Here is a 12687-nt window from a genome sequence, read left to right as displayed (position 1 = left end):
CAAAAATGCGTTACTTGAAAAAATATGCTATCTAGAGCGTATCGTTTCAATCGAATTGGAACCTACTCTAAACACTATGGATTTATGGAAAAATATATTTAAAATGTTCAAATAAATTAAAATAAGCTAGATAATTACAGCTAATAACATCTTAAAATTTTCATAATAAGTAGTAGGTGTAGCCACTTATGGTGGACACTACACCAGCGGCCCATTTCTCAACCGAAAGTTACAAGTTACAAGCGTAAGTATGTATCTTTCCAACTTGTCATATTAGACATTGACAACCACTTGTAAATTGTAACTTGGTAATAGCTTCGAGAAACGGGCTCCTGGCATAACAAAAAATATGTGGTCGGTGTACTCGGTGTTGACCGCGGCAAAGTGTTAAAGAATACTGTAGTCAAATTACTAATTAATCTAATGAGAAATGTTTTGATATGAGTTTGTTCAGCGTTGTATTGTTGAGGTTATTAACTTGTTTTGCTTGTAGCCTAAGTAGTAACCTATTTATTATATTTACAGGGTAAAGGCCAGATGGAAACATTCTGGCTCGTCGGTAAGTTGGCGGGGCTCCAACTTGAGAGCCCCAGTGGTCCTCGGCTAAAGGATTACGACCAGGAATTCATAGAAATGCTCATATCGTAGATATTTACATAGAAATTGTAGTTGCAGTCGCAAGTGCCCCTCTGTACTTTACAAAAAATCAAGTCCCGTATTCCTGGGCAGATGGAACTGCCCAAGTGTCAGTGCCACTTTTATCAATTAAGGGGTTGCCAGCCCATCGCCCATACTACAATTGAAGCCATATCCTATAATTGACTTCTACGAAACCGATGGAAATTGTTTGTGCAATTAGTGACTATGTCTTGTTGAGGTGTCATTTACATCACACCTACTGGTGATTAAAAGTAACATGGGGTTACTTTGTCAATGATCATTCTTGCCCCGAGATTAAAAGTAACCCCAGAACAAAGTGCCGTTGTTAAGAGCCGTAATCATAAGTGTCATGGTAAAAATGTGCATGTTTGAAGCAGATGGTATCGTTAACTAGAGGAGAAATGTGGTAACCATGTACATATTGTACATAGTACATGAAAATGATTATATTATTTATACATATAGATTCCTAGATTCAAAATGTGCACTGTTTCGAAGAGGCTTTACGAAAAGAACTAACATTTTGTGTTCGTATAATTCTTAAAAGTTAACATCGTTATCAAGAGTTTTCAGCTCATGAAATTTTATGTGTTTAAAAGCTATCCAAATTGTAATAATACCTAAATGTAATTGTATGTATGTATTATAATATAATAGTAATATTTCAGCAAGCTTCAAGTGGTATACGAATGTATGGAATGTAATTTCAGTAAAGGGGCTAGTCGAAATAGATACAATGAAAGTGAATTATGTAACAAATACCTACTTTTTATTCGGCATTGATCGTGGTATTTTTTTTTTAATATGTCTGCGGTATAATGACCGCAAAATTTATGAAATGAGTCGTGACAATTAAATGCAAGTTAGTAGGAGGTAGGTAGGGCATAGCGAATTAAAAAAAAAAAAAAAAAATTAATCTGTTTATTTCTAAGAAACGTGCATGCATTTATAATATACTTAACTGCTAATCTTAAATTGAAAAGATTATTTGAGTTAAGGAGTCTAGTTACATATGAATTGTTCTTTATTTTATTTATACATAATTAAGTTTTTTCGTTTTTAATAAGTGTTTTAATGATATTCCGCTTTGTGTGGTAGGGCACAGCACAGCGGATATCGTCTCGTTCGAATCTAGAGCAGAGCCCAACTGGGGTAGTACCTCCGCCTTACAGAAGACCGCAGCCAAATAGCACTAGACCCTACTCATAGTGTTGTGTTCCTGTCGGTGAGTAAGGTTGCCAGAGCTCAACGAGGGTGCGGTGTGCTGATGACGGGAGGACTTACGGAACTAACTTGTTCCGTTTATTGTCCTTTGAGTCGTCGGCAACTCGAACCCTCCATGGAACTTGTACACTCCTTTTCGCTGTGTACTTAACACAGCAAAAGGGAATGTACAAGTTTCTAATGGGGTGGCAACGCGCATGTGACACTGTTTGAGTTGCAGGCGTCCATAGGTTACGGTGACCGCTTTACATCAGGCGGGCCGTATACTTGTTTGCCACCGACGTAGTATAAAAAAAAATGCAACCACAGACATATTCTAGTTGTAGAAATGTCATGAGAATATTCTCATTATAAACCAAAGAGGATCGAGTATATACGTCTTTGCTAAAACAACAGAATATAAAAATATAAGCTATTTGGTACCTGAACGTGATCACAGACTTGAACGGTTGGTATTTGAATTAATTATGAGGAGGAAACTATCCTCATGGTAGCTAATCCCTATTTTTATTTTATTTATTTTTATTTTTATTTCAAAACAAATTACACAGTATTACAGTGAGACACTAAGGCACTGTGCAATCCATAAAACATCATACTATATTGTTAATACTTAGTGTAATAACGTTAACATAATAAACTTAATAACTAACTGAAGACACCCGATCATCCATCGCTTCGCATAACCTCAGACTCAGACATTCATCACATAAGACCTTCCATCTACTGGCAAAAACGTCACAGTCAGGTGCTGATTTGAGAAGCGCATTAAGGTACTTCAAAACGCGAACTAAGGGTGAGTTCCTGTACGCTACAGTGCGCGCTTTGGGAACTGCTAGCAAGTCACGAGTACGCGGCCTAAATTATATTAGTTATTATATTAGTAGGTGTACCTCAAAACTACCACTACTTATATTATATCATAAAACTATTCCACTGAGTCAGTAATAAATTTCAAAAATGTAAGGTACAGCGGGACAAATCTCGACGGGGGGGCAATTGTAACTGATCCATTTTTTCTATTATTACACTATGATATTGAGTTCTGCATGTAGGTCTCTACTGAACACGCCTACCATATATAACCGGTGGGCACACACGCCTTAATAATGCAAACATTGTAAAACATATAGAAAAATGGACCAGTTACATTTGCCCCCCAGTCGAGTTTTGTCCCGCTGTACCCTATCTTAATATAACGTTGAAAAGATCAAAAGTATTTTTGAATATGTTCCAACTAGCCCCTCAAGGTATTGGACCAAGTAGGTAATTGTAGATTATTGGTGGTAGACAGGTATCGAAAGGAAATGTCTAATGTACCTACTATGTATTTGCATATACTTATTTATATAGCTGTAGCAGCTGTACATACCTATAACATAGTCTTAGTTTTGTCAGTAAGTAGTAAAATGATTGTAAATAATCTCTATTAGAATCTGGAAAATAAATAATAACTTTATAAATCCTATATTTCGCATTTTTAGGGTTCCGTAGTCAACTAGGAACCCTTGTAGTTTCGCCATGTCTGTCTGTCCGTCCGTCCGTCCGTCCGCGGATAATCTCAGTGACCGTTAGCACTAGAAAACTGAAATTTGGTACCAATATGTATATCAATCACGCCGACAAAATAAAAAGTGGAAAAAAATGCTTTGTTAGGGTACATTTAAAGTGGGGACTGATTTTTTTTTTCATTCCAACCCCAACGTGTGATATATTGTTGGATAGGTATTTAAAAATGAATACGGGTTTACTAAAATCGTTTTTTGATAATATCAATATATTTTCGGAAATAATCGCTGCTGAAGGAAAAAAAAGTGTGTCCCCCCCTCTAACCAGACGTTTAAAAAATATGAAAAAATCACAAAACTAGAACTTTATTAAGACTTTCTAGGAAAATTGATTTGAACTTGATAGGTTTAGTAGTTTTCGAGAAAAATACGGAAAACTACGGAACCCTACACTGAGCGTGGCCCGACACGCTCTTGGCCGGTTTTGTTTCACGCTAAGGACGTATACTATACACTGCAGATGCAGGTCCAACACCTAAGTGCGCTTTCACATTATCCGATCCGATATCGGATGGATTGCAATGGAAAAAACCAAGATGGCGCCTGTAATGTATGGGATATCGGTCCGAAATAATGTGAAAACGGACTAAGACGCATTAATTCAGCACAGACCACACAGAAACATGGACTCCAGTGCATACACATAAAGTTAAACTGGACCATACTACAATGAAATATTTTTCAAGAAGGGGAAGAAATATATTCTGTCTGCCTTATTTGCCTATTGTAAATATCGTTAAGTTTTTCGGACATTTGGGTAATGATCATTATTAACGATCATGTCGTTGTAAGATATAAATTATTTACACATAAGAGACTTCAAGGCCAATCTTTCTGTATTAACGAAGTGTCAATTAAATGTTATTATAAATGTTTATGAATTGTTTTGATTTGTAACTCCTCATTATGTAGAATTGTTTCATTTTGATTTCAGTGCGTCCTGCTTATACTATCGTCATAAGATTTTAGTGATATTTTTTAGATTACGAGTAAGAATAGGCTACTAGACTCATATCGAATTGGGCACAATAATTGATTGTCTTCTGCAGCATTTGACATAAAACAACAATATTTATAGATTTTGGGTTTTAAAAGTATGACGTATTTTCGATTAAAAATGAGTGTAATCTTTTATTTATTTTGGCCACCGAAAACGCTGTCAGCGATGTAGTGACGTCATCCAATTCAAACCTTACTGCATGACAAAACAATCACCGACATATTGAACTTTATGCCTTCATACTTAAAAAGTCAGAAAATGTTGTTTTCTAATAGAATGACCTGATGCCCAGATAATCTATAGATTAACATGACTGTGTTGTTTTCGCCTGATTACTTAAAAGTATATTTTAAAAATAATTTTTGCTTTTTTTAAGTTATAATAAAATATGGTAATATTTTATTTCGGTTAATTGAGCAGTACTCATATAAGACAGACTTTAAAAAAGGGTCAAGTAACCTATTATAGGAAGTTATATATTTGACAAATAAACCGAATAAAAAATAGCCAAAATGAGAAAAAAACAAACTAGCATAGCAATATACAGAATTACAGATGTAGTTTGAAAAGATTTTCCTTCATATTCTTACGGAAACGAACGAACGTGTCATGCTATTACAGTCAAGTGTCAGTAGAAAACGTACAGGCACTGTCTGAACTAACATGACAAATTCGAACGTTCTGGAAAAATTCGAAGGAAAACCTTTTAGCACTACATCTGTAGCATAGCACTAAGACGAAAACAAAATACCTACGTCGAATTTAAGAACTTTACAAAAAAGGAATGGACAATATTAATTATAACCAACACGTGGCCACACTCACAATAAAATGTTATGTGTTTCTAACTAAACGGGTACATATACTAAGTATAGGTATTTAATAAATAAAACCGCAACTATAAATACATACTTATATTTCATTATAACTTTGCTCTCGTTCGCGTATAAAATGTATCCTTAATTCCTTATTTTAATGCATTCTCCTTTCTTGATTTTACATCGTTTTCCGTTTTCCGCCTTTACTTATTATATAAACATTTATTTGGTACAATTGGTTAGTACGTTACATAGCTACAAAAATCTTGACATTTTTGAATAACGCGATTGACTAGGTATGTCTTAGGCTACCTAATATCTCTAACATATTTTTAACACATAAAAGTATATACAATAAGAAATAGCATCACGCTCTCTATGGTATTCTTAAATGACAATAAAAATATCCTAGTTTTGACAATAAGCGAAAACTTAAAGATTTAAAGAAATAATATATTTTACCAAAAGCTTTCTGAACACGACACATAATATCGAGCTGAAAATTAAAATAATCATCATCATATCAACCTTCTATCGCCCATTGCTGAGCATAGGCCTCTCTTCTAGTACGCCACTTGTCCCGATCCTGAATTAGTCTCAATTGTAATCATTAATTTGTCTGTGATTAGTCATAAAATATTAATAAAAAAATCGTGGCCTAAAATCAATGTTTTTTAAAACACCACGTAACTACTGTCGTATGATGCACGAAGTCATACCATAGTACAGCTTTGAATTACTCCGTGTATCATATAATGATTTGTATAGAAGCAGTGCGATGTATACACATCAGCTGCCTTACAATTGATACTTCTAACATATACAATATCATTGGTGTAAACATAAAATCTCTAGCTACATGTTGAACTTTCGTGAGACATCATCAAATATTTAATGAACAGTCACTTACGTTATTCTATCGCGACTGTTGCTATATAATAACGTGAGTACAACCGTTTATTAAATATTTGAACATAAAATCCCTTCAATTAGATGCCTATGAAGGGAGGGACCAAAAGCATCTAATTGAAAACTAGGTTCTTCAACAGAATGTCATGGTGTCACGAATGTCAAGATCCTCATCATTGAGGGAACGACTGAAGAAGAAGAAATACTAACCCGCTTATTCATAAACGTTCATTAAAGTTAACAAGCCGATAAAAATCGTTTGTCCTGTTCTATCACATCAATACGCCGGAAAGGGACAAACGATTTTTATCGGCTTGATAACTTTAGTGAACGTTTATTAAGGGGGTATTAATGTGGTCTATTCTCCCGCCCGCGCTGCGAATGGATACGCGCGAGAAAACTAGGAGCGGTGCCGCTGCAGTCGATGCTAGAGGAAAGACGGACGGGCGACGGGCCCGAACGACCCTCCAGCCAATGCGTCACCATCTCACCCTTACCCTGAAAACAAAGGGACACAATTATAGCTGACTCTTTCGCCCGCGGCTTCCCTCACGTTAAGTTCGAAGATTGCGGAATGCTCCATACAAACTTCCACCCCCCATTTTAGGGATGCGGGGGGTTAAAAAGAGACCAAAAGTAGCCTATGTCACTCTCCATCCCTTCAACTATCTCCACTTAAAAAATCACGTCAATTCGTCGCTCCGTTTTGCCGTGAAAGACGGACAAACAAACAGACACACACACTTTGCCATTTATAATATTAGTATGGATTTACTAGGTTAACCTGGTTATACTGATTTTTCTACGCTCAATCTTATCCGTCAAACGGCAGCCTTGCTTTGCATTCTACCAGACAACCGGTGAACGCTATCTTAATATTTAGACTTTTTTATGATAAAAATATATGTCTGGGAATCATCCGTGATGGACCGTTCCATAGGAAATTATAATTTGAAATTATTGAGCATCTTATATTAAATGGAAATAAACGATGCAATTTACGAGTACTTATACTCGACTTGGCTTTTCAACCAGGAGTAGAAGCTACTTAAGGACGAATGGCTCAAGAAATGGCAGATATGACTGTGAAATAGTTATTTGTTATACAAGGGGGCAAAGTTGTATTTTAATGCCGAGTGTGGAATTGAAAAACGAGCAAGTGAAAGGGTTCCATAGTTGAACCACGAGCGAAGCGAGTGGTTCGAGAATAGAATCCTGAACTTGCGAGTTTTTTAACACACGAGAAGTAAAATACATTTGCACCCGAGTGTAACACAAAACTTTTCTCCTCACTACAGCGAGGAAACTACAACGCAAAAAATGCGTTTATCACTGCTTCCAGTAGTTCCACAGGTGGTAAATCATCTTTATTACTAGACTCACATACTATTATGAATTTTAATGCAGTTAATTTGACTTTATTCAAGGTCAAATTACTTTATCCACTAGTGGATAAAATGCGTTTTTACCCGCTGGTATTAAAGGACAAAACACGTGTTTCCGAGCTAGTAAGGGAAAAAGTTTGTTTTTCTACTCGTCCATTTTAATCTGTCAATTAGGACACCACAGACTAAAATATACGTGCTGACTTTTCAGTGTTGGATAGTCTTTGACACTTAGGCCCACTTGCACCAACCACTTAACTCAGGGTTAGTGGGCTGTCAACTGTCAAATTCCATACAAAATGGTGGGCTAACCTTCGAGTTAACCCTCCATTTTCGTTGGTGCAAGTGGCCCTTAGTCAACTATAATATTTCATTACACTTCACTTTAGTTAACTGAAAAAAAAAGTACTTCATACAAGTTCCATACTAATTTGCGATATTATATTTGGCAAAGTTTGCATCTGAAACACATTTTTTTTATCTATCGCGTTATCGACCAATCAGAGACGGTTATTACAAAAAATTGGTTGCCGGGTAATTCGATGTTGATACAACTGTGAACGTCGCTATTAACATTAATTTAACTTGAATGATGATATTTTTCCTCCATTGATGATGAAGATGATGACTCATAGAAAAAGTATTGTATACAATATAGTGATATTATTATTCTCTTTATTTCTTTTAAATCTTAGGCTAGGCTATTTATAATACGGATATAAAAGTAAAATACAAAACCACTTACAAAACAATAAAAATATATAAAACATAATTATTATAAAAAACCTAACCTAGGGTACCGCCAGCAGCGGGGCAGGACCCAAAGCTCCCGGCCCGGTGGTTAGGGCTGCAGAGAGAGGAACCGTCGGACTATACGCGCCGTGTCTAAGATCAGTGATATTATTATTATTATAGTACCGTACTATTAGGCCACTCAGCAAGCTTCGTGGCCTAAACATGGTACTAGACTGAAAAGCTTTGTATTATATCACGATTGTTTAAAATACTATTTTGAAATCATTTAAGTACCTTGACATCAACTACTCCTCGAGGGGAAGTGATGAACCTGCCGTTCCGATCCAGAGCTCTCTTGACGTCGTCAGATATTTGAATCTTCATTGCTGAAAGCAAAACACGTATCGTCACTACTTTGAAAAAAACTTTTTCCCCTCACTAGCTCGGAAACACGTGTTTTGTCCTTTAATACCAGCGGGTAAAAACGCATTTTATCCACTAGTGGGTAAAGTAATTTGACCTTGAATAAAGTCAAATTAACTGCTTTAAAATTGATAAAAGTAGGTGAATCTAGCAATAAAGATGATTTACTACCTGTGGAACTACTGGAAGCAGTAATAAACGCATTTTTTGCGTTGTAGTTTCCTCGCTATAGTGAGGGGAAACGTTTTGTGTTACACTCGGGTGCAAATGTATTTTACTTCTCGTGTGTTAAAAAACCCGCAAGTTCAGGATTCTATTCTCGAACCACTCGCTTCGCTCGTAGTTCAACTATAGAATCCTTTCACTTGCTCGTTTTCAATTCCACACTCTGCGTTAAAATACAACTTTGCCCCCTTGTATAATAAATAACTATTATCGCGTTCGACCCGTATGTGTCTAAAAAATGATTATATTTTTGTATTTATTTGCACAGAATTTTTAGGACTCGAGGAGGGCAATGAGGTTTTTCTCGATTTCTTCGAGTTTGCCCGTTAAAAGGTTAAGGTTAGTAGCTACCAGACAATTAGTATTAAATATTTATTGATTATTTATATATTTATGTATTAATATATACTGCGTGTTAGAATAAGGAATGAAAAATGTATTGTTGTTATTTTGTAGTGTTTGTATTATGTGGATGTCTACCGTCTCAAACTCTCCCTCAAATGCTCAAAGGTTAACTGGAAGAGAACTTATTCCTTTAAGGGATCTTAAAGGGATAAGTTCGCCTTTGTACTGAAACTTTTTATTTTAAATATTATGTGCTGTATTCTTTTCCTGTACAATAAAGTGTTTACTTACATACTTACTTAAGTAATTAGTATTATAGGTATTCTAGCTCTGCTACTTACGCTCGCTAGTACTTTCCATGCGACTAGCCGTGTTGATGGTGTCTCCAAAGAGGCAGTACCTCGGCATCTTGCTCCCAACGATGCCGGCTACGCAAGGCCCAGTGTGGATGCCGCTTCTCATGCATAACGTCTGTACATTAATTAAAGGATTGTTCATTTTGAAGCAAGTATTATTTATATAGGATTTACAATCTTCACACTAAGAATCGTACCTCCATTTTTTAGCGCCATCTATTAAATACTATCATAACTATACTGATGATGCATACAATTTTTTTTTTTCAAAATGTGTATTGACGTGATATGATGATATTAAAATAAAGAAGCATGTCATTTTGTTCTAATTAAAAATAAAAACAAGCAAAAATGTTTGGGGAAAATATGATTTTGGCCACTTCCAGGCTGCGAAACAGCGCCATCTAGTTTTAAACCTAAAAGGCTTTGTCTGTCCCGGCATTATATGGTCCTTGTTTTGAAGGTAAAAATTTTAATATTTGGGACTACCTCTGGAGCTAAATCTATAAGACCAAACCAAAAAGCGTGTTTTGAATGATTCACGGTTAGCTTCATTAGACTTATATTGACCGGGATCCGGGATATAGACCTTGATTACCTTGTACAGTCAACAACACAGCTGTGAATACAAAGTGCCAATAATATGATATATTAGAATAAAATAATAATTATGTATAAAATCAAATTAACAAATCTAAATGACATATCATATGTAATATAATCAATGAATGCATCTTTCAATTAAATATTCGAAATTATAACTAGACTGAAATTGTATTAATCTTAATTTAGTTGCTGTTAAATAATTTTATTGATGAACGTATAATATTTATAATATTATTAAAAAAATGTCTATGTCTATGTACATATGTGTATACAGAACTTTATTGCCTGTGTGTATACATATTTCTGACACTTTGTAGTCACAGCTGTGTTGTTGACTGTACAAGATGCTTCGGGGCTGTATTGCCAATGCAATTTAACATAAGTTGCATGTAAGCTTTACTACATCTATGGCTCAAAGAAATAAACATTTCAAAACATAATTGTATAAGTATACCTAGTTATACCTATGGTAGAGCATCACAAAGGCAATAATTTGAGCGTCTTTGAATGAAATAGTACATTACGATACAAGTGCGTAAAAAAGGAAGTCTCGAAACTCGTGTCGATTTAAAACACTCCCTTCGGTCGTGTTTTAATTTATCGCCACTCGTTTCGAATTTCTTTTTCGCACGTGTATCGTACAAAGTTTTTCAGTACAGATGACCCTCCGAAGTTTCGACCTGTCATATAATGAACCACTTCTCGCACTAGTGCGTATAAAAAACACCATCTGTACTGAAAAGTAAATTATTTCTTAAATTCATGCATGGCAAGAAAACAAACCAGTTCACTGGCAGGCATAGAAAATTTAATGGTTCCGTATTTCCTTGATTCTTTTCTTTCACGGCAGACTATTCAGGGCGGTGTAACTGTACCGTACCCACTAACAACTCTAGTATCATATTGAAATAAATAATAAATAGTATAGGACATTCTTACACAGATTTACTGAGTCCCACGGTAAGCTCAAGAAGGCTTGTGTTGCGGGTACTCAGACAACGATATATATCCATACTAATATTATAAATGGGAAAGTGTGTGTGTCTGTTTGCTTGTCCGCTTTCACGGCAAAACGGAGCGACGAATCGACGTGATTTTTTAAGTGGAGATAGTTGAAGGGATGGAGAGTGACATAGACTACTTATTTTCTCTTTCTAACGCAAGCGAAGCCGCGGGCAAAAGCTAGTAATATATAAATACTTACATATAAAACATCCATGACTCAGGAACAAATATCTGTGCTCATCGCACAAATAAATGCCCTTACCGGGATTCGAACCTGGGACCGCGGCGTAACAGGCGGGGTCACTACTAGGGCAGACCCGTCAAACGATTACCATACGATTTCCAAGTCAATTTTGTTGCGACTGACTTTGTATAGTATTTATATGCACCATCGGCTGCGGAGGCTGGCTAACATCAGTCCACTCACTTATTGGCCACCATGCTATTATCCATACCAAAGAGGATCGAGCGTATTATAGAGAGTTACTGTCAAAGTAAACTGTGTAATCACAGTGCATTGACTGCCATCTCTTGACACAGGCTTAAAACTTTTGAACTTCAGTTTTGGAAATGTGGCCCATATTTTTAGCTTGATATGTGTTAAAATGTCAAAATTAATATTAGCGCCATCTAGCTGAGCGTACCCCAAAGGTGTAATGCCATCTAGGCCACCGTACCTTTTTCTGTATGGTACTGAGGTACGTTTTTTTCTTAGATTTTATCTGTCTATACGGAGTTATATATGTCTTTGTCCATACTAATATTATAAATGGGAAAGTGTGTGCGTCTGTTTGTTTGTCCGTCTTTCACGGCAAAACGGAGCGACGAATTGACGTGATTTTTTAAGTGGAGATAGTTGAAGGGATGGAAAGTGACATAGGCTAGTTTTATTCTCTTTCTAAACCCCAACTTCCCTAAAATGAGCGGCGGAAGTTTGTATGGAGCATTACGAAATTTTTGAATTTACAGCGAGAAAAGCCGCGGGCAAAAGCGAGTAAATAATAGGTAAGCACAAAAAAACTATAACGCCGTGTCTTGCGTGGGCGACGCGACGGTCGCAGGACCGTCGCGCGACCGTCGTCGTCGCGTCTCATCGCATCGTCTACTTCCATATCGATAAGGTTTGATTTCGTATGCGTCGCATCGCCGTCGCGCGACCGTCGCCCACGCAAGCCACGGCGTAAAAGCTGCATGCAAGCAAAAGGCAAACAAGTACACGGAGACAATTACCTAAGTACCTGATCGGGACGGTGCGGCAACTTGCAGTGTGCCGTTGCAGCTAAGAGTTCAAGCGCCATACTTGCTCTCATCGCATCGTCTACTTCCATATCGATAAGGTTTGATTTCGTATGATGCGTCGCATCGCCGTCGCGCGACCATCGCGTCGCCCACGCAAGCCACGGCGTAAAAGCTGCATGCAAGCAAAAG

General features: G+C 36.6%; 2 protein-coding genes across 2 annotated transcripts in view; one reads left to right on the top strand and one right to left on the bottom strand.

The window, feature by feature from the left end:
• Positions 1 to 1138, top strand: part of LOC125230338 — a 142238-nt gene extending 141100 nt beyond the window's left edge. Inside the window, exon 12 of the mRNA XM_048135470.1 lies at positions 526 to 1138. Coding sequence (XP_047991427.1) covers positions 526 to 648 — 123 coding nt within the window. The 3' untranslated portion in view covers positions 649 to 1138. The remainder of the gene's footprint in view (positions 1 to 525) is intronic.
• Positions 1139 to 6527: 5389 nt separating this feature from the next.
• LOC125230337 overlaps positions 6528 to 12687 on the bottom strand; it is a 62948-nt gene continuing 56788 nt past the window's right edge. The window contains exons 19-21 of the mRNA XM_048135468.1: positions 9634 to 9763; positions 8594 to 8685; positions 6528 to 6677 (exon numbers count right to left, since the gene is read on the bottom strand). Of these exons, the coding sequence (XP_047991425.1) occupies positions 6528 to 6677; positions 8594 to 8685; positions 9634 to 9763 (372 nt within the window). The remainder of the gene's footprint in view (positions 6678 to 8593; positions 8686 to 9633; positions 9764 to 12687) is intronic.

The sequence above is a fragment of the Leguminivora glycinivorella genome, chromosome 10 (genome assembly GCF_023078275.1).
Source record: "Leguminivora glycinivorella isolate SPB_JAAS2020 chromosome 10, LegGlyc_1.1, whole genome shotgun sequence".
Taxonomy (NCBI): Eukaryota; Metazoa; Arthropoda; class Insecta; order Lepidoptera; family Tortricidae; genus Leguminivora; species Leguminivora glycinivorella.
The sequence above is the reverse complement of the archived record's forward strand: the minus strand, read 5'-3'. Positions and strand labels throughout refer to the sequence as shown.